At 44.1% G+C, this 25,426-nt stretch overlaps 1 protein-coding gene and 1 long non-coding RNA gene across 6 annotated transcripts in view; one reads left to right on the forward strand and one right to left on the reverse strand.

The window, feature by feature from the left end:
* The window catches only part of MICAL3 (microtubule associated monooxygenase, calponin and LIM domain containing 3), a 251,990-nt gene that overhangs the window by 23,842 nt on the left and 202,722 nt on the right, over positions 1-25,426 (reverse strand). For 2 of the 5 annotated variants that reach the window (XM_034781478.1, XM_034781487.1), the window contains 9 exons: positions 24,091-24,153; positions 20,893-20,997; positions 19,986-20,126; positions 19,477-19,568; positions 15,963-17,805; positions 14,767-14,861; positions 9,784-9,834; positions 7,427-7,534; positions 6,556-6,649 (listed from right to left, as the gene is read on the reverse strand). In XM_034781478.1, coding sequence (XP_034637369.1) covers positions 6,556-6,649; positions 7,427-7,534; positions 9,784-9,834; positions 14,767-14,861; positions 15,963-17,805; positions 19,477-19,568; positions 19,986-20,126; positions 20,893-20,997; positions 24,091-24,153 — 2,592 coding nt within the window. Of the gene's footprint in view, positions 1-1,100; positions 1,152-6,555; positions 6,650-7,426; positions 7,535-9,783; positions 9,835-14,766; positions 14,862-15,962; positions 17,806-19,476; positions 19,569-19,985; positions 20,127-20,892; positions 20,998-24,090; positions 24,154-25,426 lie in introns of all 5 variants that reach the window. The other 3 variants (XM_034781496.1, XM_034781523.1, XM_034781513.1) reach the window with 2 other exon arrangements.
* LOC117882765 lies at positions 6,646-10,776 on the forward strand. Its single transcript, XR_004647100.1, has 3 exons — positions 6,646-6,781; positions 10,437-10,477; positions 10,618-10,776. It is a non-coding gene; the product is annotated as an uncharacterized LOC117882765 (long non-coding RNA).

Below are 25,426 nucleotides of genomic sequence, written 5' to 3' on the forward strand. Positions count from 1 at the left end.
AGGCGGGCAAACTACAGACAAGTAGAATTTACAATCCTAAACTAAAGCCACCTATTAAGGGAGGCAGGCAGTGGCACCCAGGCAAGAAAGGAAAATTGCCGTGTCGGAGGGATGATTCTAATCCCTACATCCAATAAAAATAGAGTAAATCACTCTAATACATGTTTTTAAGGGTCTTAAATAACAGAAAAGAGAATTAATATACACCTCTACCCTGATATAACGCGACCCGATATAACATGAATTCGGATATAACGCGATAAAGCAGTGCTCCGGGGGGGGGGGGGGGGCTGTGCACTCCGGCAGATCAAAGCAAATTCGATATAACGTGGTTTCACCTATAACACGTTAAGATTTTTTGGCTCCCAAGGACAGCGTTATATCGGGTAGAGGTGTAATTGGAAGCTTCCATATTGACAGTTGGATGATGCAGAGCAGGTCTCAGGGGAATAAGAGATCTGGATTTGTTGTATTTCCTAACCTGCAATACAACAAAATAAGACAGAAGAAGTATCCCTTATCCACCAGTAAGTGTTTCCGACATCTCTACTGGGAGCATTTTGCTCGCTTTAGGACATCAGAACACTCTAGTTTCTTTGGAAGAAGAAAGGGGAACGTCAGGAGCAGACTTTTGAGAGCACTGGGTTGATTTATTCCCCCAGGCTGGGGGTAGCTCCTAAAGTTTGTGGTTTCTTGCTTTTGATTCCCATTTTTTCCCCCATTCACTTTATGCTGACTTCTTTATCCTAGTGGAACGTGGAGGGAGAGAATGTTTTTGGGAAGCCAGACAACAAAATGGGCTTCATCACCAACAGGGAAGGTGGCTGAGATTTAGGGGTTAAAAAATTAAATTTAGAAACAGAATTCAGTAATGTACAACCCCAAAGGAGGAGGAAAAAACCCTCATAAATGGTTTGTGGACTGCGACAGGCTCTCCTCTCTTTGAGCTGGAAAAGGGGTTCTGCTATAGCCAATCAATTATGTGCAAGGTTTGTTTCTTCTTGTTGTTTGTGAGCCAAGGTTGGGAGAAAGAGGTGAAGGGAAGGTTGGGGAGGGGTGTCAGCGGGGTTAGTCTCAGTAAGAGGTTCTGCTATACATACCACCCAGATGCAAGTCGATGAGGTCACTGTAATAAGACTCTCCCCAATAGTCTACAACAAGGAATCGGTGAAGAGAGAGTTATTGGATCAGATATCCACCCCTATCCCCACCAAATCAAAGCAATATACATGAGAGAAAGACAGACAGACAGACACACATAACAGAGAGAGACACAAGGTGAGAGAAAGAGACAAAAACAACAAGAAATCATGCAGCTGTATTATACATATACTGGAGGAGATGGGGAGACAGAATAACAATTCCCAGCAGGCAGGCAGGCAGGCATTGGCTTCCAGAGGGAGGGGGCATGAGGTCTGTACAGAGACATTTCACCTTGTTCAGTTTGTAGTAGTTCTTGACACCGACCCGTTTCCTGTTCTTGCTAAGAAAGGAAGAGCTATGCTTGTTGCTTCCAGGCTGAAAAATGTGTCCTAAGGAAGCACCATAATTTCTCAGGGAAACTGCAGGAGAGGTACAAGGATTGATTTCTTGGGGGTGAGGGTGAGACAAGACTGAGTGTACAGCACATGAGTGGAGGGCACTGGGTGCTGGCATAACTGAGGAGTCCATGAGTGTGCACTGGGAAGACAAGTGTATATTTCTGCCAATATGAAATGTGTGCTGGGGAAGGAGAATGTCTGTTGGTGTGGGTGGGGGGGTAAGTGCTGGGGAAGGAAAGAGCTTGTGTGGTTGTGCAGGTGTGTGATAATGGACACAGTGTGTATTTGCACACCTCCTAGAGAAGGGCTAGATAGCCAGTCTGGTACTACACTGTGATTCTTTGGGCAAGAGGCACATGGGGGCAGTTCTTTCTGTTTGGCTGAGTACACAATTTCCCAAAGCACATGGTTTAGCTCATGAAGACCAGAGACTCTTGGCAAACCTTGGTGATCTGAGAGCTGCAGGCATATTTTCCTTAACTTTTAAAATTGGCTGCCCAAGATCTCTTTAAAGCGTGAGAAGAAACATCCATGATGACAGAGCCCTCATTACTCACTTAGTTTAATAATTAGCCAACAGAATAGAAAATAAACACTAGAGCCCAAAGCCAAAAATGTGTCCCACCAGACCAATACCTTTTTTTTTTTTTTTAAAACAAAGTTTTGCTAAACTAATATCAGTTCCATACAGAACACTATTTCCCATGGGGGATTTGAGGGAAGTGGAGAATTAAACCTTCTTTGAGACTATCCTGCTGCACCTGAGAGAAAGAGGCACTAGTGCAAAAAAGATTTCAAAAGACTGAGTTCCTGAACACACCAAACTTTCCACTGGAGACGGAGACCACATTTCAGAATGTTCAAAGATGTCTTTTCTATGCCTTGAATTTAGTCTGTGCAACCACCGATGGGAGAGATTGTTAAAGAAAGACAGAGACTAATAAGGAAACTAAGTAGTCATGGGGAAGTGGGGTCTGGGAGCAGTTATGGACTATAAACTAAGAATACAAAAAATAAATGTAGGAATAAATGTTCAACTTTCAACACTGTAAGAAATTAACAGTGGGGTACTCCCAAGTTGTGTACTAGAATTGGTGGAGTTTATGTGTTGATCAGTGATTTGGAAAAGAAGGTGAACAGTGAGGTGGAAATATTTGCAGCTAAAATTATTTAGGTTTTAGTCAAAACTAAAGTAGACCACGGAACTTCAAAGGGACCTAACCAAGTTAGATGATTGGATAACAGTATGATACATGAAATTCAATGTTGACAAATATCAGATAATGCAAGCTGGAATAAATGATTTGAAAAAAATCATACACATTGCTGGGTTCTAAATTAATGTAACCTCTCAGGAAGAGAGCTGGACATCATTGTGAACAGTGCAATGAAGACATCTGCTCAGTGGCAGTTAATAACGCAAACAATATTAAGATGTATATAGAATGGATGGAAAACAGAAGTGAAACTATTTTAATGCCATGATATAAACAAATCATAAATCCTCCCCTACAATGCTGTTTTTAGTTCTTGTCACCCCATGTCACAAAAGATATTACAGATATAGAATGGGCCCAGACGTAGGTGATGAGAATGATTAAAGGCAGGGAGAGACTCCCATTGGAGGAAAGATTTAAAATGCTTTAGTTTAGAGAAGAAATGAATACGAGGGGACCTGACAGAGATAATGTGTGGTGCAGAGAAGATCAGGTGCTCTTGTCTATTCTGTTTCATAATACAAGGAAAAAAGGAGTCAATTAAAGGAAATCTGAAAGGGAAATTTAAAACTGTTAAAGGCAATATTTTTACACAATACATAATTAGCTGGTGGAGCTCATTGCCACAAATTATATAAATGCACCAAACCTCACTGATTAACAATGGAAAATTTGAGGAATAAATGGAAACTGTCCATATGTCTAATATTGTCATCAAGAAGTGGTTAATAACTTTGTCCACTTTACTTGCATATTTCCCTACCATTTGTTTGGTAGGCTCTGTTCCTTCCTTTATGTCTGTGCAGCGACTTGCACGTTGTAGGAGCTACTTGAAATTATGATTATTAATAATAATAAGGATATAAACCTTTATGTTTTATGTCAAGAGTCAACCAGTGATGAAAGTTAGGAAGAAATCTGTTCTACGGACAGGTGATTATACAGTTATACGTTACAGAGAGTCTAATACCTTTCCCTGAAGCATCTGGTACCAGCTACTCTTCAAGGAAGGATGCTAGACCAGATGGACTATTGGTCTGATCCTGTGCAGTAATTCCTATGTATCTCAGCCCTCTGTGTCAGCCAGGTGTGTAAAAAAAAAATTATTTCTCCCACCTTAAGCATGACCAGGGCATTCCTTCCCTCTGTATAAACTTGGAAAATAGGGAGAGACCATCTTCAGGTATCATACAAGCACTGTACACATTCATCTCCTTTTGACCCCCATTGCTTATAGGATTTCACTAAGGGGAAGTGCTAACATGGTTGATCAAGGACAAAAAAGCAGGATTGAAAGCCATAAAGTTCAGTGGAGATTGCAGCAATTTCACACATAGCGATCACTGCTGAGTCAGTGTCTGAGGCAATGCAGTGGTCTGCTTCAGGGAAAAGGGAAGGAGGAGATGTACGTAGATTTCCTGGATGATCCATGGATGGAGGAGACAAAAGTTGATAACACTACAGAGGGAGGGGTAAAGGAAGGATTTTAAACAGAGGGGAAACACAGTGGCTCCAGTGTGAAGATATGTAAAATGCCCCCACTGGGCTGGCTGAGGGAGTGGGGGACACAGGTCACATTCTAGCCTGTGTTTCAGCCAGCGGAGGTTGGATTTAGAGATTTTTTGGAATAAAGCATTCCCTGTTTATCCTCTGCAAGGCTTGGAAGAGCTCAGGCTGCAGAGTCCCTTATGATGGGCTGAAGCTTCTGTAAACATAACTTGTACAACCTTTTGGTGCTGTCACAGGCTCAGAGCATCTCCCACAGATTTGCTGGAGCAGGAGATTCTCGTAGTCGGAACAAGAGAGATGAATGTTCTCATATTCCTGTTTTTTAAAAAATGGTCACAAACACACCAGCCCATGCAGGGCTGGCTTTAGGTTCTGTCAGGCTCAACGGCAAGTAAAATATGCACGGCCCCAATTCAGCTCTCCCTCTGCCCCCCAAACTGGATACCCACAACCCCCACACCGTCACTGCCTGCCTGCCTAGACATTCCCTAGATTGTGGAGAAGCACACGCTTCCATTTGTAAGGCTCCACGGCCTCTGGTGACGCTCCTTACATGGATGTCCTCAGCAGGTGAATGAGGAAGAGGGGATTCAAGGTGACAGGGGAACAAGCTAAAAAACTAACCAAAGGCAGGAGAGAGAGAGAGAGAGGTATTAATTGTGCAGTAGCTAGAGGGTCTGGGGTCTGCGAGTGGCACCATGTCTGAATGCATAGATAGCATAGAGAGGTGCCACTGCAGATGTATTATTGCATCAGATTATTCTGTGAACCGACATATCATAGAAATCAATCAGAACAAAAAACCAATGAGGTGATCAAGCCTGTGCTCCAATGCTGACCGTGTAATTGCAGCACAACCCTTTGTTTGGATAAGACACTGTTAATCGCCCAGCGTCTATAGGCACTTTCCTCTGCAGCGGGTGCGTGAGTGTCACTTGCCAAGATTATCTGGGTATCTCTCACTTAATTTCCCAGTTATCGCAGTGGGCTCGAGCACTGGTGCATCTTGGTCCCTCATATTCTCTTCCTATGGCACACAGTCATTTAGTACCCTGTAGATCTCAGTTCCTTTGGTCTAATTTCAGTTGTTGGGTTCAGTGTGCAGGTGCTGGGTGATGTTAGTGACCTGTGATATCCAGGAGGTCAGACTAAATAATCTAGTGGTCCCTTCTGGCCTTAAATACTAGGACTCTGACTTTCAGAAAGTCAAGCTGAGGGTTAAAGACAACCAAGTGAGATGGCTGAGTAGTAACCAATGAAAACCAAACCAGACCTCCCTCCCAAGGAACCTTCATCACCCAGTCCAGTGCAATCCTTACAGAGACAGTGGCTGCTCTTCCATCCGAGCACCACACTGTTCCATCTTTCAAACAGCTGTTCCATTATTACCATTTATAATCTCTGACCTCTGCAGTATGGTGCACACATCTGGGCCTGCCAGGCGCACATGCCCTGCATCTGCCTGGGGGGGCGTTGCCTCCTGGCCCAATAATTGTATCATTATTTGGGATTGTTTTTTTCCCTGGATTATGATATCATATGGGGAAGTTGTAGGGGTAGAAAACTGCCACACGGAACAAGTGTTTTTCTGCTCAGATATTTTTCCAGCCTCGCTCAGTACTCGTATTTAGCCACAAAAGGGACGTAGCACATTCCATTAACAGCATGACACGGTGAAACCTTTTGGTACATGCATTTCTGGTCCATACAGCTTGGGTGAGAGGTTATTGGTGTTTGGGCTGTGCAGTGAGGAGAAGGTACTTGCTGGGAAGTTCTGTGATGGTCTCTTGTGTGGACACTAACTTTGATGATCCAATACAATGCAGGAAAAACAGACGTCATTTCACAGTGATTTTCTTATCCTGCCAACTGGGCTCTCCTGGCTGGGTAACCTAAGTGAATTCCAGCTGGGTAACCCCTGTGCAATTTCTCTACGATGTAATTAATATTCCACTTTTGTTCCATCACCAAATAATAATAGAAACACCTAGCTCTTATACAATAGCTTTCAATGAATAGTGGGTAGGCATTTCCTGAGCCCCGAGCAAAGACAACTGCTCTGGGGACTTCTCCCATGAGAGAAGCCCCAGAGTTAGAAGAACCTCAGGGATAACAGGGCCTCAAAATTCTGCTGGGAAAAGGGGAATTAATTCATGATCTGAGTCCAAGTTAAACTATTCCACTTTCAGTTCAGAGGGGACTCCCTCATCCTAAACTCCAAATTGTTACGAACTATTGTATGGGCATTTAGTCAGCAAACATTAAAAACGAACAACATTTTAAGGTACCTGCTTCTCCTCTAAGGGCCTTCTCCACTGCAACCCCCCTCTCCTCCAGCTGCCTCTGTTTCTCTTCTACCTGCTCCAGCTGCCGTTGGATGATCTGTTCAGGAAGGGAAGAGAGGAACACTATCATCAGGAACTGTTCCAGTACTCCAAATTATCCACCTCAGAATGACAGCTCCCCTTTCTCCCAGCAATTCCAAAAAGCTGCTCTCCATGCAATGCTTCCGAGGTAGGTGTCTCATCAGGAGAGAGATGTGTCCTTTGCCCTAGTTTTGCAAGCAATCCCATGATGTCCCATTTTCTGCCTAAGACTCCCACCAACCCTCAAGACAAGAGGTGGTGCTGTTTGGTTAGGTGGGCCCCGTTCTCAGTGAGAGAACACAACTGGCCAACAGGTTCCATGTAACTCCCACCACCACTTGGAAAGGACACCTACCACCCATTCCAAAGGTGTGTCTGACAATAAAACGTCCATCTGGTACACTTATTGCAGCAAAATCCCACTGTAACATCCGTGGCTTATACAATCATCACTGGCATAGCTGCATCGCATGTTATTCAGGGAGGTCTGTTATTCCATTCAATTAACAATGGTTATTGCTCAATGGTAGTAGCTCTGACTATGCAGGTGTTTCCTTGCTCTGCACTATCATGAAAGCTTTGAGCAACTCCTGGCATGTTTGTGAAGTGGCACCCAACATGATGAAGCCAGTAGGAACAGCAGCAATCTTGTTGAAATACAGGAAAGTAAACAACAAAATCTAGCTAAACAGTCTCCTCTTGCACATCCTGCTGAGTGTCAGGATAACATGGTTTTCCTGGACGGCAGAGTGTATTTCCTGTTAGGGCAAGAAGATACTACCAGAGGTACTACCTGGGCTCTGTGTAACCTCTTTAGTTCCTCCTGCTTGGCTTGTCGCCGGGCAGCTTTCTGCACTCGCCTGGTCAGTTTGGCGTTCAGCTCCTCCTCAGTGTAGGCTCTCTGCAGAAAGGAAAACAAGAGCAGATTTCACATACCATGAACAAGAGCGCGGGGGAAAGACGACACTCCTCTCTCCATTAACCTCACAAGTGATGTGATCCTTCATTCCCAGAACTTTGTCAAACAGTCAAGCTGTTCCATCTGCACAGGTGTTCACAGCGCAGCAAGTGACACTGTCAGGATCAATACAGCATGAAGGAGTGTGTAGCTCAACTGCAAAGCTGTAATTTTATCCCAGTCCTGGCTTTAGCTGATAAATAGCATCCTAGACCCAGTCTAAGCACAAATATTGCACCCATTTAACTAATTGGTACAACCCTCTTGTGTGGACACTCTGAAATCAATTTAAAAGTGTCTACGTATGGAGGCTGCACTGACTTAATTTAGAAAAAGACTAAGGGCTTATCTACAAGGGAAAGTCATACTGACATAATTATACTGTTTTAGAGTCACACCTTTGCTTATATCAGTATCCCCCACACATGGTCATTCTTATTCCAGTGTAAGAGTGCCTTTTTTCAGTTTCTCTAATGTTGCTTTGGAAGGATTTTAAGCTAAATGGAAAAAAGCCACTCTTTATTTGGAATATATGTCCACATAGAGGGGTTATACTGATATATCAGTTTTATAGCTGGTAAAACTTGTCTGTGTAGACAAGTCCTTAGTTAAATCACTGTAATTTCTGTGTGTATAGACAAAACCTAAACATCAGGAAGGGAGGGAGGAGGGAAGAGACTGTCATAACAACCACCATCACAGCTAGCCAGTGAAAAAAGAAACCACAAGAAATCATGTCAAGGAAAGAAAGGCCATAGCTACAGGGGAAAGAAGGTGCTTTTTCAGACAAGTTAACTCAGTCGAGTTAGCTTAATCTGACAGGAAAGCCCTCTTAATACCAGGGTAGACACAGTTTAACACCTTTTCACTCATTATTTCAGACCAGTATTACCTCTGTGTTGTAGCCTAGGTGGGCACAAACATATGTGACTTTAAAGATGTTAACAGGGCCTCACAATTATGTCAGGCTAACCTGACTGAGCTCACTTGACTGAAAAAAGCACCTTTCCTCCTCATGTACACAGATTCAATGTCTAAGGGTCAATTGGAAAGAGTCAACTGCTTCTTCATAATCAAACCTAGTTGTGGACAGAGATGCCACTCAGTTTAAGGGGCAAAATGTTGGGAAAGGGAGACCTGAATTTCTTTTTTTTTAAATCTAGTTAACATCACTATTCTTTTGCAAGTCCCAACTGAGCAGCCCATCTTTGTAAGATTGGTCTTGGCAACCAATATCTGGGATAGTTTAGTGTGATCTTCAGTGGAGTTTTAAAGCCAAAGGGCAGCAGCTCTATCCCAAGCTTTTGACACAGGGGATTACATGGAGGCACCATTATATCTGCCAAGGGAAAGGAGTTAATGCGCTGCTTCTTCATTCTTCTGCACATAATGCTACCCCAGTTAGAAGCAAAATAATTGAGGGGTGGGGGTTTCAGATCACACCAGATACTCCTGTGACACAGGCTAGGTTTGGGGACAGGGATGGAGTTTAGGAAACAGAGATACTTCCATTCTGGAAAAACTAATCCAACAACCTGGGATAGTTTCATTATGATTTCACGGTTTGTCCAAGTGTGTTTCAAAAGACCCTGGAAACTAACACATGACCATTTTCTCTCTTTCAAATGGGGAGGGTGCTTGTTTTTTTTTAAATACACATGTACAGTTAGTCTGAATCTGTAAAAAGCAACAGAGGGTCCTGTGGCACCTTTGAGACTAACAGAAGTATTGGGAGCATAAGCTTTCGTGGGTAAGAACCTCACTTCTTGCATCTGAAGAAGTGAGGTTCTTACCCACAAAAGCTTATGCTCCCAATACTTCTGTTAGTCTCAAAGGTGCCACAGGACCCTCTGTTACATGTACAGTACACTTTCTACCTAACAAATCAGCCTGCTTTGAAGCTAAGGGTTCTTAATGCATCTGCAACACCAGACTGTCCTACAGATTGATTAACAGTCCCCCTTTTGGACCCCTGAGGTGCACTGATCATTGCATGCAGTCTAACGAGTCGCATTTTCTGTAGATGATCTCGAGGAAGATTCCATTGCCAATGTTTGCTAACATCTCACTCATGCAGAGTCAGGGGTTGTGGTGTTAGTGCAGATGTGGTGGGAGGGCTGGGAGCAAGGTATGGATATGATGGGTTAATAAATGGGCATGCATGCAACAATGGCCAGCAATGGAGACACTACCTTTGACGAATATGATCTCTTGAATGCCAGGGCGTGTGGTACATAAATCGACTTTAAAATGGGAATGGTAACGGGAAAAAAATAAAAACACACAAAATGGAGCAAAATCAGTTCAACATTGAAAACAAATGCACAGTAATACAAACAAAGCTGTTTTTAAAAGCAACATAAAATTGTACAAATGGTGAACTTGGCACAGCCTGATTACGCACAATGGAAAATCTCTACTCAGAAATCCATTTACCAGCACTCTCCTGAAGGCAATTCCAACTGAGGAGCCTCTTTGGAAAACCAGTCATCCAGGAGATCCCCTTTTCTATTCTGGCAATAAGTATATGTAGATATGTGGACAAACATTTTGGTTCAAGCTTTGGAACAATGGTTTGGGTTGGTTCTGTTTTGATCTGAACCAGCTCAGCCAATCATATATGGCTTCTTAAAAAAGAATCCACAGAAATATGATTGAGTTCTTTTAGAAAGAAAGATCTGGCTTGTGAGAACCCTAGATTCACTCAGTCCACCTGATGTTTCTTGCCAGGAACACACAACTTTCAACAGATCTATCCAAAAATAAGACTGACAGATATGTATGCATCACAGATTCATAATCACTAACCCCACAGGCCTTCACTAAGCTGTTATTTGTATTACAGCAGCAGCTGGGAACCCCAATCAGGGATGAGCATCCACTGAGGTAGGTGCTGTACAGATGTATAACTAAGACAGCAGTCCATTCTACATATTAATGAATCTCTTGGTGAAGAAGCCCTTTCGGATATCTCACTATACTGCTCTCTATTTAGTCTGTTACCATGGATTTTGCCTTTGTCACAGAGCCTAAAGCCTGCATCCTGGTGGGACTCACTCTGGTGTCTGCTTGTTCAACGTTCAGAGCGGCAGCAAGATCACGTGCTGACTCAGTCACATTCCCCCTCATCTACTTTCTGCTCCATCCCTTTTTTCTCAGAAGTTCTGGTGCTTTTATGGCTTCGATCTGGCCTTTGCTTACTAATTAAAAATAAGCTCTGAGTTCCATCACCATGGCCTCGCTCATTGCTTTGTAACCTGCAAGAACATTACCTGGGGCTCTGAGCATGTGGTGTTTCATAAGCTAATGGAGGCTCTGACTTGCTACCTGAGTGGGACTCCTCCAAAAGTGCTGAAATGAGACAGTCTTCACTACCCCAGTACTGACTCAGTGGGGCTGCAGGGTGTTGGAAGTGTTCTGCTGCAGCAGCGAATCAGTACGGAGCTGTGCTACAAGTCAGGAATAGCTGAACACTCTGCTCTGGCCCCTCAGTCTTGTAATTTCAACTCAGTAAAAAAAATATTTACTACCATACTGATTCAAGAGTGGCATGCTAAGGCCAGGTCCACGCAGCAGCTGGGAGACAGACGTGCTAGCTTTGCTCGAGGTAGACAAGAACACGCTACCACTACTCAAACTTGCACACTAAAAATAGCAATGTGGTTGCAGCAGCACAGGTGACAGCTCAGGCTAGACGGGAGAGCCCAGGGGCTTGGGTGGGACTGTTCTTGAGCCACTGGCCTGAGCCACCACCGCCGCGCTGCTATTTTTAGTGTGCTAACTCGAGCAGAGCTAGTGTGCGTCTGTCTACCCGTGCTGCGAAGCATGAGGCCAGCTGCTGCGCAGACGTACCCTTAGCTCCATTACCCCCTTAAGGTGAAATGATTGCACTGCCCAGTGTTCCTAGGCGAAGTGAATTTCCATTGTGCGATGAGGTACAGAGCGCACTGTAACACCCTGGGCAAAGCGCCAGCGTTCAGCATTTTTGCAGAATATTCATTTAATTAAAACAATCATGAATGGAAAGCTGAGAAACAATCTGAACATGTATGCAAATTTTAATATTCAGCGAACTAACTGCAGCAGGAGACATGTATCTCTGATCACCGCCCCACATCCTGTACATTCTCTCTCTCTCTCTCTCTCTCACACACACACACACACACACACACACACACACACACCTATTAGCGCACACCCCACAGGGTACTACATGAACATTCTTTACAGGAAGCGTTTGTTGAAAGGCAACACACTAAGCCACACAAAGTTAATTCACTGCTGATGGCTAATGCTATGATGGGCAGGCTAAATGGGCCAAGCCCTCTGGGAAGCAAGTTCAATACAACAACCACAAAAGCAACATTAGCTGGATTTTAACTTCGAAAGGGTTCAGATAAAAGTTATGCGGCATGAAGGAAGCCACTTTTCCCCCCATAATGGAGGAAATAAGCAGTTGACTTGGGCTGTAATTAAAAGGCACAAACCCAATAATCAGTGCTGCCCTTTTGCCAGCCACACCCTGGATGCAATTCCTTCTGCAGTGAGACTTGCCAGGGTGTGGGGTAAATGTTTTACATCCCCAGACACATTTGTTGTGAACCAAAAGCTGATGTGTCTGTGGTCTGTTCCCTCTGGATGAGTGCACACGCTCCCAATTACTGCTCCTGGAAAGCACAGGTGGGCACTGAGCAAAGAAGAGATCCTTAAATGTGACTTAGCCACAGCAAATGGAGAAAACGAGACAAGAAAACCATACCCTGGAAATCTTGCTGCTTATGTAAAATAGCTGAGAAAATTTAAAGGAAGAACAATATTTTGTTGGGTATCAGGAAGAATTCCAGGCCATCTATAATATCCCCAGGCCCTGGAATACTCAGTGGCCAGCATCTCTTCTGCAAAAGCCAATCTATACCAAAGTTGCTCAGCTTGGAGGTGTCAGAGAAAAAGAGTGAATATTTAGAGCACCCTCAACTTTGAGAACATACATGGTGCTTATTGAAGTCCCGCTGCCAGGAGTTCACAAGCTGGACAGGAATGACAGCATCACAGCTCTTATCTGAACCCCCACATACTGCATCTCTTTCTGCTTCCCCAGGTACCTCCTCCTTCTGCATCTCAGATGCAATGCGGAACTTGTCATGAAACACCTCGAGGGCAAGCAAAGAAGGAAAAGAAAGGGGTCCAATATAAAGAACAGTTCCCAGAGTAAAACCCTCCTCTCAGAAAAGGTGACTATATATATATATATATATATATATATATATATATATAGGGAAGGGAAGCTTAAAGAGGTTTAACTAAGTGAGGACGAGTCGCATTCACTTCAGTACACCAATCCCTCTGCTTGCCATGTTTATGAGAATTGTTGTTAGTTGCTCAAACTACATTTTATCTTATCATAGTTAAAAATACAAGTGGAAATTATCTTCTGCTGTATTTCCATTTGCACTGCTCCACAACCTCCCCAATCAGCTGAACCAGACATCTGCCCTAACCTGGCATTTGCCATTGATTTCTCCAGGCTTGGTGAAAGTTGGGGGAGCTGCTCACCATTAGAGTGGAGAGCTGTGATACTGTTCTCTGAGGCTCCTTTAGTTCATGAGATGGAGGTGGATGATCCCATCCCAGATGCTAGGTACATACTCCAACGGCTAGCTTCTCCAGTCACCATGGCAACAATTACATTTTTAGCACAGTAGCGGGATCACAGTTAGCACAGGTACGTCTCCTCAAACTGGAAATTACACCTCCAGCTTGAAGTGTTGACATACCCTGGGAGCCAGGCACAAGGGGAGAAAGTGGGGACAGGAGAGAACTCACTTCTCTCTTTCCAGTGCATGCTTGAGCTGAGGATCATGGCACTGTGGATGAGAAGGTTGTACCCAATCATCACACCCCAAACCTGCAGAGCACATCCAGGAACCCCTCCGACAGCTGCAGGTTTCTCTCCACTCCAACATCCACTGTGATTTTTTTAAATTTTTCACTTGTTCTGTTTTTACTTTATTTTTTCCCCTGATCAAATGAAACTATGAAAACATGGCCACCCCCTTCATTATGTGATGAATACACTAGATAGAGAGAAATAAAAAGCAGGGGCCCCTCAGTTCCTGCCAGGTCTCTTGCTCATAGGTATGCCCCGGTCCCAGCAAAATGACAGGTTTCTTTTTTGGGGTGTTTGTGGGGGTCCAACAGAAGCTCCTTCTGCTTTCTCTTTACTTTTCTACTCCCCTTGAGCCCCATTTCACTGTGTAGTTGCCTTTGGCTGGGGAGGGGTCAATGTGGCTCGCTCCAGAACTCCACAGCACTAGCCAGAGGAGGCTGCTCATGAGCAGACACTTCTTTCTCTCAAGAAGCTGAGCGCACACCCAGCCCTTACCTGCACGATGAGCAACAGCCCTACGGTCAAATCCCCATGTAGCCAACGTGCCTTCTTCCTTTTTCAGTTTCGCAGTCACTGCTTACACCCAGAGACACACTGCTAATTGCCAAGGATCCATCAAAGGGAGCAGGGACAAAATGGGAGAGGAATAGGTGCAGGCTCTCCCGTTCCAGACAGAAGAACACTAATGTATAGATCCCCATCTCCCCAGGGAAATACGCACACATATGCCATGCTGCAGAACCACAGACCTGCAGTTTCCTCCTCTCTGGATACTCTGTCTTGCTTATGCCTCTGCTGAATGCACAATAACATACCTGTATGCAGTTGGCCTCGAACTCCAACAGATCAACCTATTGAACAGGTTGGCACAACAACATCCTAAAACCAGATCTTCACCATGAAGTGAGGAATGTCCCAATGGCACATTTCTGTAGTAACGTTACAGCAAGTAAAATTTACTCTTTAGACATGAAATTCCCATTGCTAGAGATTGTGAGTATGTTCTCTAGAGGGACAAAAATATCCTACCCTCAAACAAAGCAATACACACATAATGCCTGTACGCAAGGCAGTGACAACAGGACCTCTGTACAATGCCAATAGGGAATTTGGATTATTGTTGAAACTGACTGGCTGATTTCAGGTTTATTATTCAACCAATCTTATACTAACACCATCCGCAGCAAAAACCGTAAGAATGGTAACATTAATCCCGGCAAAGGTTGTTTTGGTTCTGAGTCTGTGATCTGTATGAGAACAGTTCTATCTAAATGGTCTTCCTACCTACCTCTCGCTTGGATTTCTGAGAAGATCGTTCGAGAACGTCATCACTGGAGAGGTCAGAGTCCTCTGAGAAACTCAAGTGTCGACGGAGCTGCAAATCTGAGAAAACAGACCCAAAAAAGAAAGAATAGGATGACAGGTTTAGAAGAGTCGTCACTACTATTGTGTTTCTCTCTGTCTCTGCAGATACTTTTGAGCTTGGCCTTGCTCCTGTTTGACTTATACTTCTGAAATAGTTATCACAGTCACACTTCACTGCTGCAATATCTGGGAATATCGTGCTCCCAAAAGCACCGCTCCACAAAGTGACACCACAGTGTGGAATCACTGACTGTGGGGTTTCTAAGGAAGCACCACCTTCTGAAGCAGGTAAATTTGAGAATGATGTTGAACATGGTAAGCACAGCTTCCTTTCCCTCCAGCCAGGTCAACATTCCTACAAAGAGGCTGGGCATTTGGATGACAGCAGCAGGGATTAAGTCATTTTGGCCAGCTCCACTTTTGTACAAGTCAAAAGAAATGACAGGTATCTCTGCTTTGGCCCATGTTTACAGATAACTGCTTTAATATGTCTCAAGAGTCTCAAGTTGTCACTAAGTGCTCTGAGTGCCAAGTGGCAGATCTGTATCTATGATTGACCCCATGATCCCTGCTTTTTAGAGCAGCGGAGAGCTGGCAGGTCCCAAGTTACACAGGGAGCAAAGAGGAGGGGAAGTAACTATACCTCCATGCCCTTGAGCACCCATTTACCTTTTAATTAATGAAGGGACATTTATGTCGGTCTCTAAAGACATTGCATAGTCTGCCATGGCAGATTCAAGGGAAGTGAACTGATGGTCAAAGTAGGGAGCCAGGGTGGGAGTTAAAACAAGTTTGAGAAGTGGCAAACTCCTCTTCGGAGTCAGGTTAAGGCAGAAAAACGACTAGTTCTGTAGCCTGGTACATATGAAATGAACAGTAATGTGCCAAATTTGTTATTTGACAATCTGTTTCTCCCATTGATATGCTACTTATTTTATAAACAAACGTGTGTACAGTTCTAATCCCATTATCCTCAAGGGTAATCCTGGTTTGCATGTTAGGCAAAGGAGAGTGACTCAGAGGCATAACAGTGTGGGGTAGCAAGCTGGGACTACTTCATTTCAGAAGCTTTCCAGCTGCAGTGAAAGTACAGTGTGCAGACAGGCAGATGTACTATACCTGCTGCTCTAACCATTGGAGAGACCTTGTGCTTCCCAGAGTCCACTGTGGCACCACTTGAGGGAGTGCTAGGGCAGGATTTGTCATCAGTCTTTTTCTTCTTGTCTTTCTTATATCCAGAGAAGACAGACTTCCACAATGATCTGGGCTTGGTGGCTTCCTCAGCCAGGCCACTGGATTTGTCAGAAAGCCGGCTGTCATTCTTGGATTTCTTCTCCTTTTTGTTCTTACGAGGGGAGAAGAGAGAAGTCCTTTTCTTACTTTTCCCACTGGAGCCCTCTGAGGAGGTGACGGACCCTTCGGGCCCAGCAACGTCAGCAGGGGGGGAGAGGAACCTTTCATTAGCAGCATCATGTTTCAGTGTGGGGCCCTCTGCTACTTTCATGGCCAAACGCGTTGAGGACTCAAAAACCCTCTCTTTGGGCTTCGAAGGCATGGAGGAGGCTTTTCGTGCCTTGGTGGCCCCAGCAGCTGCAGCGGCCTCAAGATCTTTCATCTTACACAACTGCTTAGCCATGGCATCCCGCAATGCCTGACTCTTTACAGATTTCTCTCTGGCTTTCATTCTTTCCTCAGCTAGCTCCTTGGCTTCTGGAGAGATTTGAGGCAGCACTCTCTTTCTTTGGTTCGCTCCTCCTTCCATTGATGGTGGTCCACCATTCTCTTTGACCAATGGCAGGTGAAGAGGCTTCTCTGGCCTTGGCCTACTGGTAGGGGGTGTAAAGAACTTCTCATGAAGACTTGTATCCTCAGTTCTCTCATCGTAAGTGTCTTCCACATCATCAGCAAATGGAATCTCATCCACACTCTCCACAAATGACTTCCGCACCTCTTCTTTTGAGGCCTGGGTTGACTCTTTGGCAGGCGGGTTGTGCTCATAAGGTGAGGGTGCAGGAGGTGTCGGTGCTGGTGCTGGTTTAGACTCCGACTCATTCTGCCAAATTGTCTGATGCCTCTTTCTACGCAAAGTTGCTGGTGCTTCATTTTGAGGAGGTGGTGGGGGAGGGCTTGATGGTGGAGTGAGCATAGTGGAGTCAGAAGTATTGAAGCTCTGGCTGGCCAATGTCCTCATGTTGGATGAGCTCCCATGCAGACCCAATCCAGAGCTGCTGGATAAGTCTCTCTTTACTTCATTGGAACTCTTCAGCTCTTTGTCCGAGGGAGATTTTGGAGTCAGCAGAGACATCTGCTCACTGTTTAGTTTGGACATGATCAGCCTTCTTGGGGCAGGCTGGGGTTTTAGAAGATGGATCCCCTCCTCTGAAACACTCAGCGGAGCTGACTCAAGGGCTGAGACAGTGAAGCTAGGCTCTGACCCTTTGCTTCTGTTCACTGGAGTGAGCCCCAGACTCCTCCGGATTTCAGCACTCTTCATCCAGAACTCCTCTACGAGGTTATTCCGTTTCAGGGCTTCTTCTGCAGTAGTAGGGCTCCCCAATTTTTCCACCTCATTATCTTGGCTCTTCAGGGCAAGTTGGGCCAGAGGGGTGGATGTTAAGGCTGGTACAGGCTGAAAGCACACTGGAGGTTCCACTGGAGATGGAATGGATGCTTCAGCAGACGGCAAAGGCTGGGAACAGATAGGCAACTGGGCAGAGGGGGAAGATGAAGCCAACATAGGTGTTGCTGTCTGAGACTGCACTGGTGATGTAGGTGTGATGGCTTCTGGCAATGCAACTGGTTGGGACCGTATTGGAGAGAGAGAGACAGAAGGGCTTTTAACTTTCTGATCTTCAAGGATTTCATCTTTTGGACTTTCTTCAAGGAGGAATGGTTCAGGAAAAAAGTGTGTCTCTGGAGATTTGTCCATGCAGGGCAGTGCCGTGAGGGGATCCTCTACCTTCTATGGAAATGCAGAAACAAAAAAAATTATTATTAATGGTCCCTAAGCACCTTCAGAGGGATTTAGAATATCGCTCCATGCCTCAGGCTTTCAGGAATAAGGGAGTGATAATTTAAGCTTCAATATATGAAAAGTGCATTTGGCATCTTTTTCCAGTGCATGGAAAACCAGTTGGGATCTTTCATCAGATATTGTTCCACTCTGTAAGCTGTCTATTCTGCAAGTTGAAACGACAAATTTAATTTTGGAAAGAGAGGGAAAGTACATTTCAGAATACCCAATTCCACTTTACCCCTTCCCACCTCCGAGTGGCCCCCCATCAGAGGAAGGTTCTTCCAGACCTATTCCACATTTTGGCCAGAGCTGGCTAGGGTATGGTTGTTTCTCAAAGGCCTGAGGCATTCCTTAGCTGGGGGCTCAGTACGTGGGTGCTGCAGAGCTCCCAACCCCTAATCATCTGAGGAGTCTTGGATTTCACTTGGACCTGCTGCCACTAGACTGCTATGTCACCCAGGCAATGTATTATGTTAAAGAGTTTAAGCCTTTGACATTTCCCCATACAGATTTACTGTCTGGAGAGTGTCAGCTGCAGAAAATGTTATTTTCAAAACTATGCAAGATCTTCAGGGCAGAGTCCTTGTCTACTGTATGCCTGGACAGCACCTAGCACAAAATGGCCCTGGATCCTGACTGCAGCATTACTATAAAACAAATAATCATAGAATATCAGGGTTGGAAGGGACCTCAGGAGCTCATCTAGTCCAACCCCCTGCTCAAAACAGGACCAATCCCCAGACACATTTGTGCCCCAGATCCCTAAATGGCCCCCTCAAGGATTGAACTCACAACCCTGGGTTTAGCAGGCCAATACTCAATAAATGTGTCTGATAGTACCATTAAAAGTGACAAGAGGAAATCACTCCACTTCCTTCCAGTATGAATGCTGTCAGCAAACCAGCCTGATCTCACAATTTAAGTATTGGCTAGGGAATCTAATTCCAACCGCACTGGCAATTTAGCAAGTAAATAATCACAAAAACAAAGGACATAACAGTTAAAATAAAATACTAAAAAAAATGGAAACAGGGATGATGATTTCAACATTTTTAGTGTCCCAAGTTACTCAAAGATTCTCCCACAGAGCAGTAGCATGGGAAACTGATTTTTCTAAATGAAATGGCACTGAAACGAGTAAAACATAAACCCGGGGTGTCTCAATTATGACTTTTGTCTTCACTCAGCTTATACGCAAATGAATCTGATAGGGCACTGCTGTGGAGGGAACTCAGAGTGACTGAGCAGACTCAAGAAGGGACTGGACAATGACTATTTTGCTGTTGTATATATGCATGATACATAACTCCTGCTTGCTACACTGGCCCACTGAGGGTCCCCAATAACTTTTTCTTTGCCTTTAGAGTTAGAGACTTGTGCTACTGATCAGCTATTGCACTGTGAACTTCTTCCGAGGGAAAAAAAAAGTGGCTTGTTTTCTTTTAAAATCTAAATGAAACTAGGTCTCAAGAAGTCAGAGGACAATGTACATTATCTAGATAAGAAAAAAAGAGCTAAAACTATCACTCTCAATCATACAAGCTGTTCTACTAATCTAGAGAGTACAGTCCCTTAATTGATATCAACATAGCTTTGAAGAGCACCAGGAACTCTTACCTCTGTTTGTTCTGCACTGGGACTACCAACTGGGGACAGAGGAACAGCGGTCTCATTGGGTGACCAGATGGGGGTAGAGGGTTTGCATGGATCTAGGGAAAATGGAGAGTGCATTAAAACCCCCCACAAATGAGCCCTTTAACATTCTAAATCCATGTGAAGCACAGTAAACAGTGAACAAATCACTAGCCCTTTACATTCTGGATGAGCCCTCTGCAGTCTGTTTGAGTATCTGTATGTGATCCTAATGACACAGGCAGTTAGCCCAAAAGCACCCATAGGGATCTGAGAGAGGGAACAACTGGTTCTGTGGGTTCCCTGATGCTTTGGGAATCCTCATGGTATCACAACACCTTTCTCAGAACACAAATGCAAACACATGCAAGGCATAGAGTATTGGCATTGTTCAAATGTAACTGAAGAGATTGCTTTCACCAATAGCTTAGTTTGACAATTCAAAGAAATGATCAGTCTTTCTGGACTGCAAGATACAGAGATTAAGTATTTACCATCTGTCAGACTGCAGGGAGCAGCAGCCTCTCGCTCACCCTCATCCTCAGAGACTTTCAATTCTGGCTCTTCCATGTCCCCTTGAGGTAAGTGACACTCATCTTCTGCTTCAGATGGGGTGTCATCTGACCATCTTTGATCTGGGGAGGGAAAGAAAACGACACAGATAGGAAGCAGTGTTGGATGCAAGTCCATAAGGACAGCCATCTATTTCCTAAATCTTTCTATTATTCTTCCTAGCCTACCACCTAATCCTTCTATTTTATTACATGCTAACTGGGGTCACTTAACTAGTTACTAATGTTGATACAAAATCCCACATGAATACTCACTTCCTTCATTCAGAAAGATTATAATGAGAGTAAGGACTTCAATTGTTACAAAGAGGAAGGAGAAAAATTGTTCTTCTTAACCGCTGAGGATAGGACAAGAAGCAATGGGCTTAAATTGCAGCAAGGGAGGTTTAGGTTGGACATTAGGAAAACTTTCTGTCAGGGTGGTTAAGCACTGGAATAAATTGCCTAAGGAGGTTGTGGAATCTCCATCACTGGAGATTTTTAAAAGCAGGTTAGACAAACACCTGTCAGGGACGGTCTAGATAATACTTAGTCCTGCCACGAGGGCAGGGGACTGGACTAGATGACCTCTCGAGGTCCCTTCCAGTCCTAAGATTCTATGATAAGACTGGGCCCTCTAACAGAGTGATTGCGAGCAATGTCTTCCAGAATCCATGGCACTGCAGTTCTTCAGCTCCATTTCACACTTCAATCCTATTTTTCTCTCTTCTGCACTTTGCTCCCACATACACAGATCTACTCTGACTGGATCACCCTTATACAAGACACCTGCTTCCCAACATGACTCTGCTCCCATAACAAGGTTTAATGATGCACTGTGGTACCGTACCATCATCCAGCTCTGCACCTGTGTCTCCATCTTCGCCTGCTTCCCCTTCTGTATCTGCTGGTTCTGTGCCCACCTCATCCTCCACTTCATTCTCCTCAAATGGGGCTGGAAATGCATTAAAATATTGAGAGAGAGAGAGAGAGAGAGAGAGAGAGAGAGAGAGAAGAAAATCTATACAAGGGAAAACAGTTTTAAACTGCACCAAGTGCCCTGAGTGCCAATATTTACTCATTGTTTCTGCAACAAGATGCTCTGAGGTGCGTCAGCAGGGAAAACACTCAACCAGCATTTCAAGCCTTGAGTCCGAGTAGTCAAGGGGTTTTGTGCCTTTGAGGAAGCTTTGTCACAGACACTGGCACTGCAAGGTTTTTAAGGCACTTCTGAGGGACTGGCCTCGTGAAGTATTAGCGTCTCCACTTCTGCAACCAAGATGTGCTTGAGTGAGACATTAAATGAGGGTGTCAGGGAAAGCTCTAATGGAATACGCTCAACTGTTGTTGCAATATAGTATTGGTACCACAAAGGAACTGCAGTTACCAACATTTTAGAGGATGTGTGCTAGTTGCAAACTGCAATCTCATATTCTGCCACAATAACTTGCCTAGCAGCAGAAACAAAGACGTTTGAGGGACCTGAAGTCAGACGAGGTGACCTGCCAGGAAGTGACTATCCGGGAGAGTTGACCATTTGAAAACTGTTTAACTCTGTGCGGTTGCAACATTCTAGAAGAAACAGTTTGGTGGAGTCCAGACTGCAGTGCAGATACCCAGGACCTGGATGTATTCAGGTATTTTTATGTGAATAACAGACGCATAAAAAGTCTGTTCTTGTTTGCCAGAGCCCAGAATCTGCCTTACAGGATCAGTCTGAAGGGAAGATTCATGAATTTATAAACCTAAAGAAGGCATTTGACAACATTACACATAAAAAGATTTAATTCCAGAGGGGAGCATGAGGCCCCACCAGGATGGCCTTTAATTTATATTATTAAATTATATTTCACAAAAACCAAGAGACTCCTATAACTTTCTCAATTGTTACACCTTATCCCATCTCAATTATTATGGGTGAGTGTTGGTCACACAGCTTCAAGGCCTTTCCATAACTTCAGGCAGAATCTTTTTTGTTTTAAAGGCATTTCTTGCTTTAACCATAGCACCGGCAGACTGCACAAACCTGGGCCACATTTTTGGATTTATGCATATAATTAGCACAACTGCAGGCTCAAATGACATGTTAGACATTTAACTGGGTTGTTGAATGCTCAATTATTGCAAATGAGCGCACATTCTCAGTAGTCATGCTGCAAACTATATGCACACAATGCTAAAATTCTGGCTCCATAATGATGTAAACAGATTCCAGTGCTCATTTCATAGCCTATCTGGGACCATTTAAATGACGACACTACTAATCATGACAGTCTAAGAAAGAGTGAGCTGGCATCTTGACATTTTCCACACACATTTTGATCTTCTCCTCTTTTTCTAGCAGAGGCTCTTTGCTTCCTTGGTCTTCAAAGCATGACACTGACATTCTGTCCCACTGAAACAAGGGTTGTCCTGCCCCTTCAACCTGAGAATTTCTTCTATGTCACTTTTTCCACCTTTGTAGCATCATGGCAGTGGAGGGGCACATGGCTTGCATTTTTTTTAAACTGCTGTTATAAGATGCTGTGCTATCACCTAAAAGGGAGTGTGGCATGACATGTCCTGCACCCTTAAACCAGAGGCTTTATAATACGCAGAATCTTACAGATCTACAACATGAAGCCAAGTCACAGTTGTAAGGGCTGGGCTTCCCACTGTGACATCTAAAGATGTTCTTAACTAAACCAGCGCCCCCCTTACACTGATGCTTTACTGACCTGCTTGTTGCTTGGGTGTGTACCAGCTACTGCCATTTTAGAAAGAGTAATACTACAGTAACTTGTTTTAAGTAAAAACAGCAAATGTGAGCAACTGTCCCAAAATGTGTAGAAGTGTCACCTTCAAAAACGTGACTATCTGACACTGGCCTGGCTATATGTATGTTGGTTTCTCCATTTGGAAATTGTGGTCCAGTGTCCTATAGCAAGAATCTAATAGATGAAAATAAATTCTTCACAATACCTTAAAAACACAACATTCAGCAGCATATTTTATGGATGCATAGATAAGTAACACACTGGTGCAATGGGCAGCCCATTCTGAAGGACCCAGAGCTTGCGGGACAGGATAAGAGGGTGGCTGGTTATAGTTATACATATACTGTGCATATACTTATGTGCAGTTAGGATGAGGAGCAAGAGAACAAAAGTTGCCACACAGTAACTGGTGAGATATACACTATGACAGCCAGAAACTACAGATTCAGCAGTCTGTCCATGTCGGCCAACAGCCAGGACTTGACGGGGTGATGTGCAGCTATCCCGTAAATGCTGCTGCCTTGCCAAAACAGTTACAGAAGCAATGTTTTAGAGGTGAGCTAATTACTCCTATTTGCAAGGGCAACTCAGCTAGAGATCACACAAGTTACCCCCGTTCTACTCTATTTTTTTTTTAAGACCCTTTTTGTGGTTTATAGAATTTAACACCCTCCCATCCCCCAAAATATCCACACTCACTGATTTTATAAGAGATTCTAGGGGACCTCCTAGGAAGAGCAGCTGACATTTAGCATCTTTCCACTCCTTTGGTGCTTAGGTGGGCAACATGTTTCAGGTTTGTGGAGAGTGGCTTTTTCCATAGTCACTCTGGCTCTAGAGCGTCCCTGGCTTTAGCTTAATTGACATCTTCTTTCTTGGTCTCTTCAGCAGGAAGCTGTAATTTGCTCCAGACACTGCTTGAAGCACTCTCCCTAATCTTTTCACTTACAAGCAAGCACCAAGATCCCTTTGTCAAGGGGTGGGGAAGGTTGACAATTACGCCTCAGTTTATAAACCAAATCAAAATGTTAAACCTACTTTCTTCTCCTCCTCCATTACATGGAAGATGTTCTTTTCTGTACAGCCTGCCTTTGCAAGGGGTAAGATGAAAGCCCAGTTCATGCAAGAATGGACTGTGAGCGCGGCATGCATGCACACTCCCCGCTCCTGGTCATGCAATAGCAACAGGGCCACAGATCCAGTGTTAAGGTACCAGCTCAGGCGCTGAAGGCATGGAAAGAAGGCGGGCAGGGTTATTCTGAATTGGTATAGAATGAATATCACCAAACTACCTCCAGAGACCGTCTCCAGCCATGCCTGCACCGCCTCACGGCGTACGGAGGGAAGGTCGGATGCTGAATTTAAAAAACAATAAATGATAGTAAATCAAAAGTTAGACACAAATAAGTGTATGAAATTGAAACACTAGAGAGAAATTCCTCAAAACTGAGAGCAGAAATAAAACCTAGGCTTTGTCAGATGATGGAGATTGGATTTGAGGGTTAAATTAGGATAATGAGGTATAAATACCAAATCTGCTTTATGATCCATGGAAGATAAGGGTGTTAGTGAGAGCTGAACATGTCCTCAGTGTCCTGTTTGCAGATTCCAGCCATTTTGGTCAAGCTGACAAGAGAAGCTAAAAGATAGAGTATGACCACACAAATAGTGCTAACAGAAGCCAAAGGCTGTATTGATTTCAGACTATATTGCCTGGGTTTGGATGCTTACAGGCAGGGGAGAATTCCTACTGGAGCATGAGAGATCACAGAACACAGCTTTCCTGGGTATCAGCAATGTTGTCCTGCTCCTTTAGCTCTAACCATCAACTCCAGAGAGTGGGTTTGAAGTGCTCTCTAAACAGCACATGTGGATTATTGCAATGAAGCATCTAAGTTACGGGTCTGTGGAAATCCAGCTCTCAGTTTGGCCTATTCTTTGGGGAAGGAAAGATTGCTTGCTTCCCGAAGGAAGTTGTAAATGCCACGGAAGGAATTGTCTACACCATAGGAAAGGGTCAGCACAGGTTTTCCTTCACTTTACGGACAACTGTAACAGTATATCATGGAGGCAGCTGTGTCACAGAGAGAGGAGTTGGGATTTAGAAACAGGACACTGGTAGCTCACAATGCCGGAGTGAGTGAAAGTCCTTCTGGTCGACTTTTGCTTTAACCGCTCTGTTTGCACAAAGAAAAACATGTTGGAAAAATAAGAAGAGAAAACATAAGCTAAATGGAAAACTGAGAAATGGCAGCACACTTGACTTGTGGCCACTTCTGTTATCAGTGGAAGCTAAACTCACCTTAAGTACGGTAAACTTGAGGAACAAAGTCAGCACTTACTCAGGGTTCTTAAACTTCAAGCAACATTGGTCAAGAATGTTTAATGCTATAACACTGAGGCCTGTGTTTGTATGATTGTGGGAGAAGGGAAATAATGATCTATCTTTATAGATCACCTTTCATTTCAAAGAATCCCAAAGCACTTTACAAGCTACTATATTTATAAGAATAACTTTCGCCCACCACTCAAATGTAGCCACCTTTGGGGTGAAATGCAGCACTGAATAATAAATGAACATACTAGGTAGTAAAGGCACTCCCAGCTGAAACTACAGAGGAACCTTAG

The sequence above is a fragment of the Trachemys scripta genome, chromosome 1 (genome assembly GCF_013100865.1).
Source record: "Trachemys scripta elegans isolate TJP31775 chromosome 1, CAS_Tse_1.0, whole genome shotgun sequence".
Classification (NCBI taxonomy): domain Eukaryota; kingdom Metazoa; phylum Chordata; order Testudines; family Emydidae; genus Trachemys; species Trachemys scripta.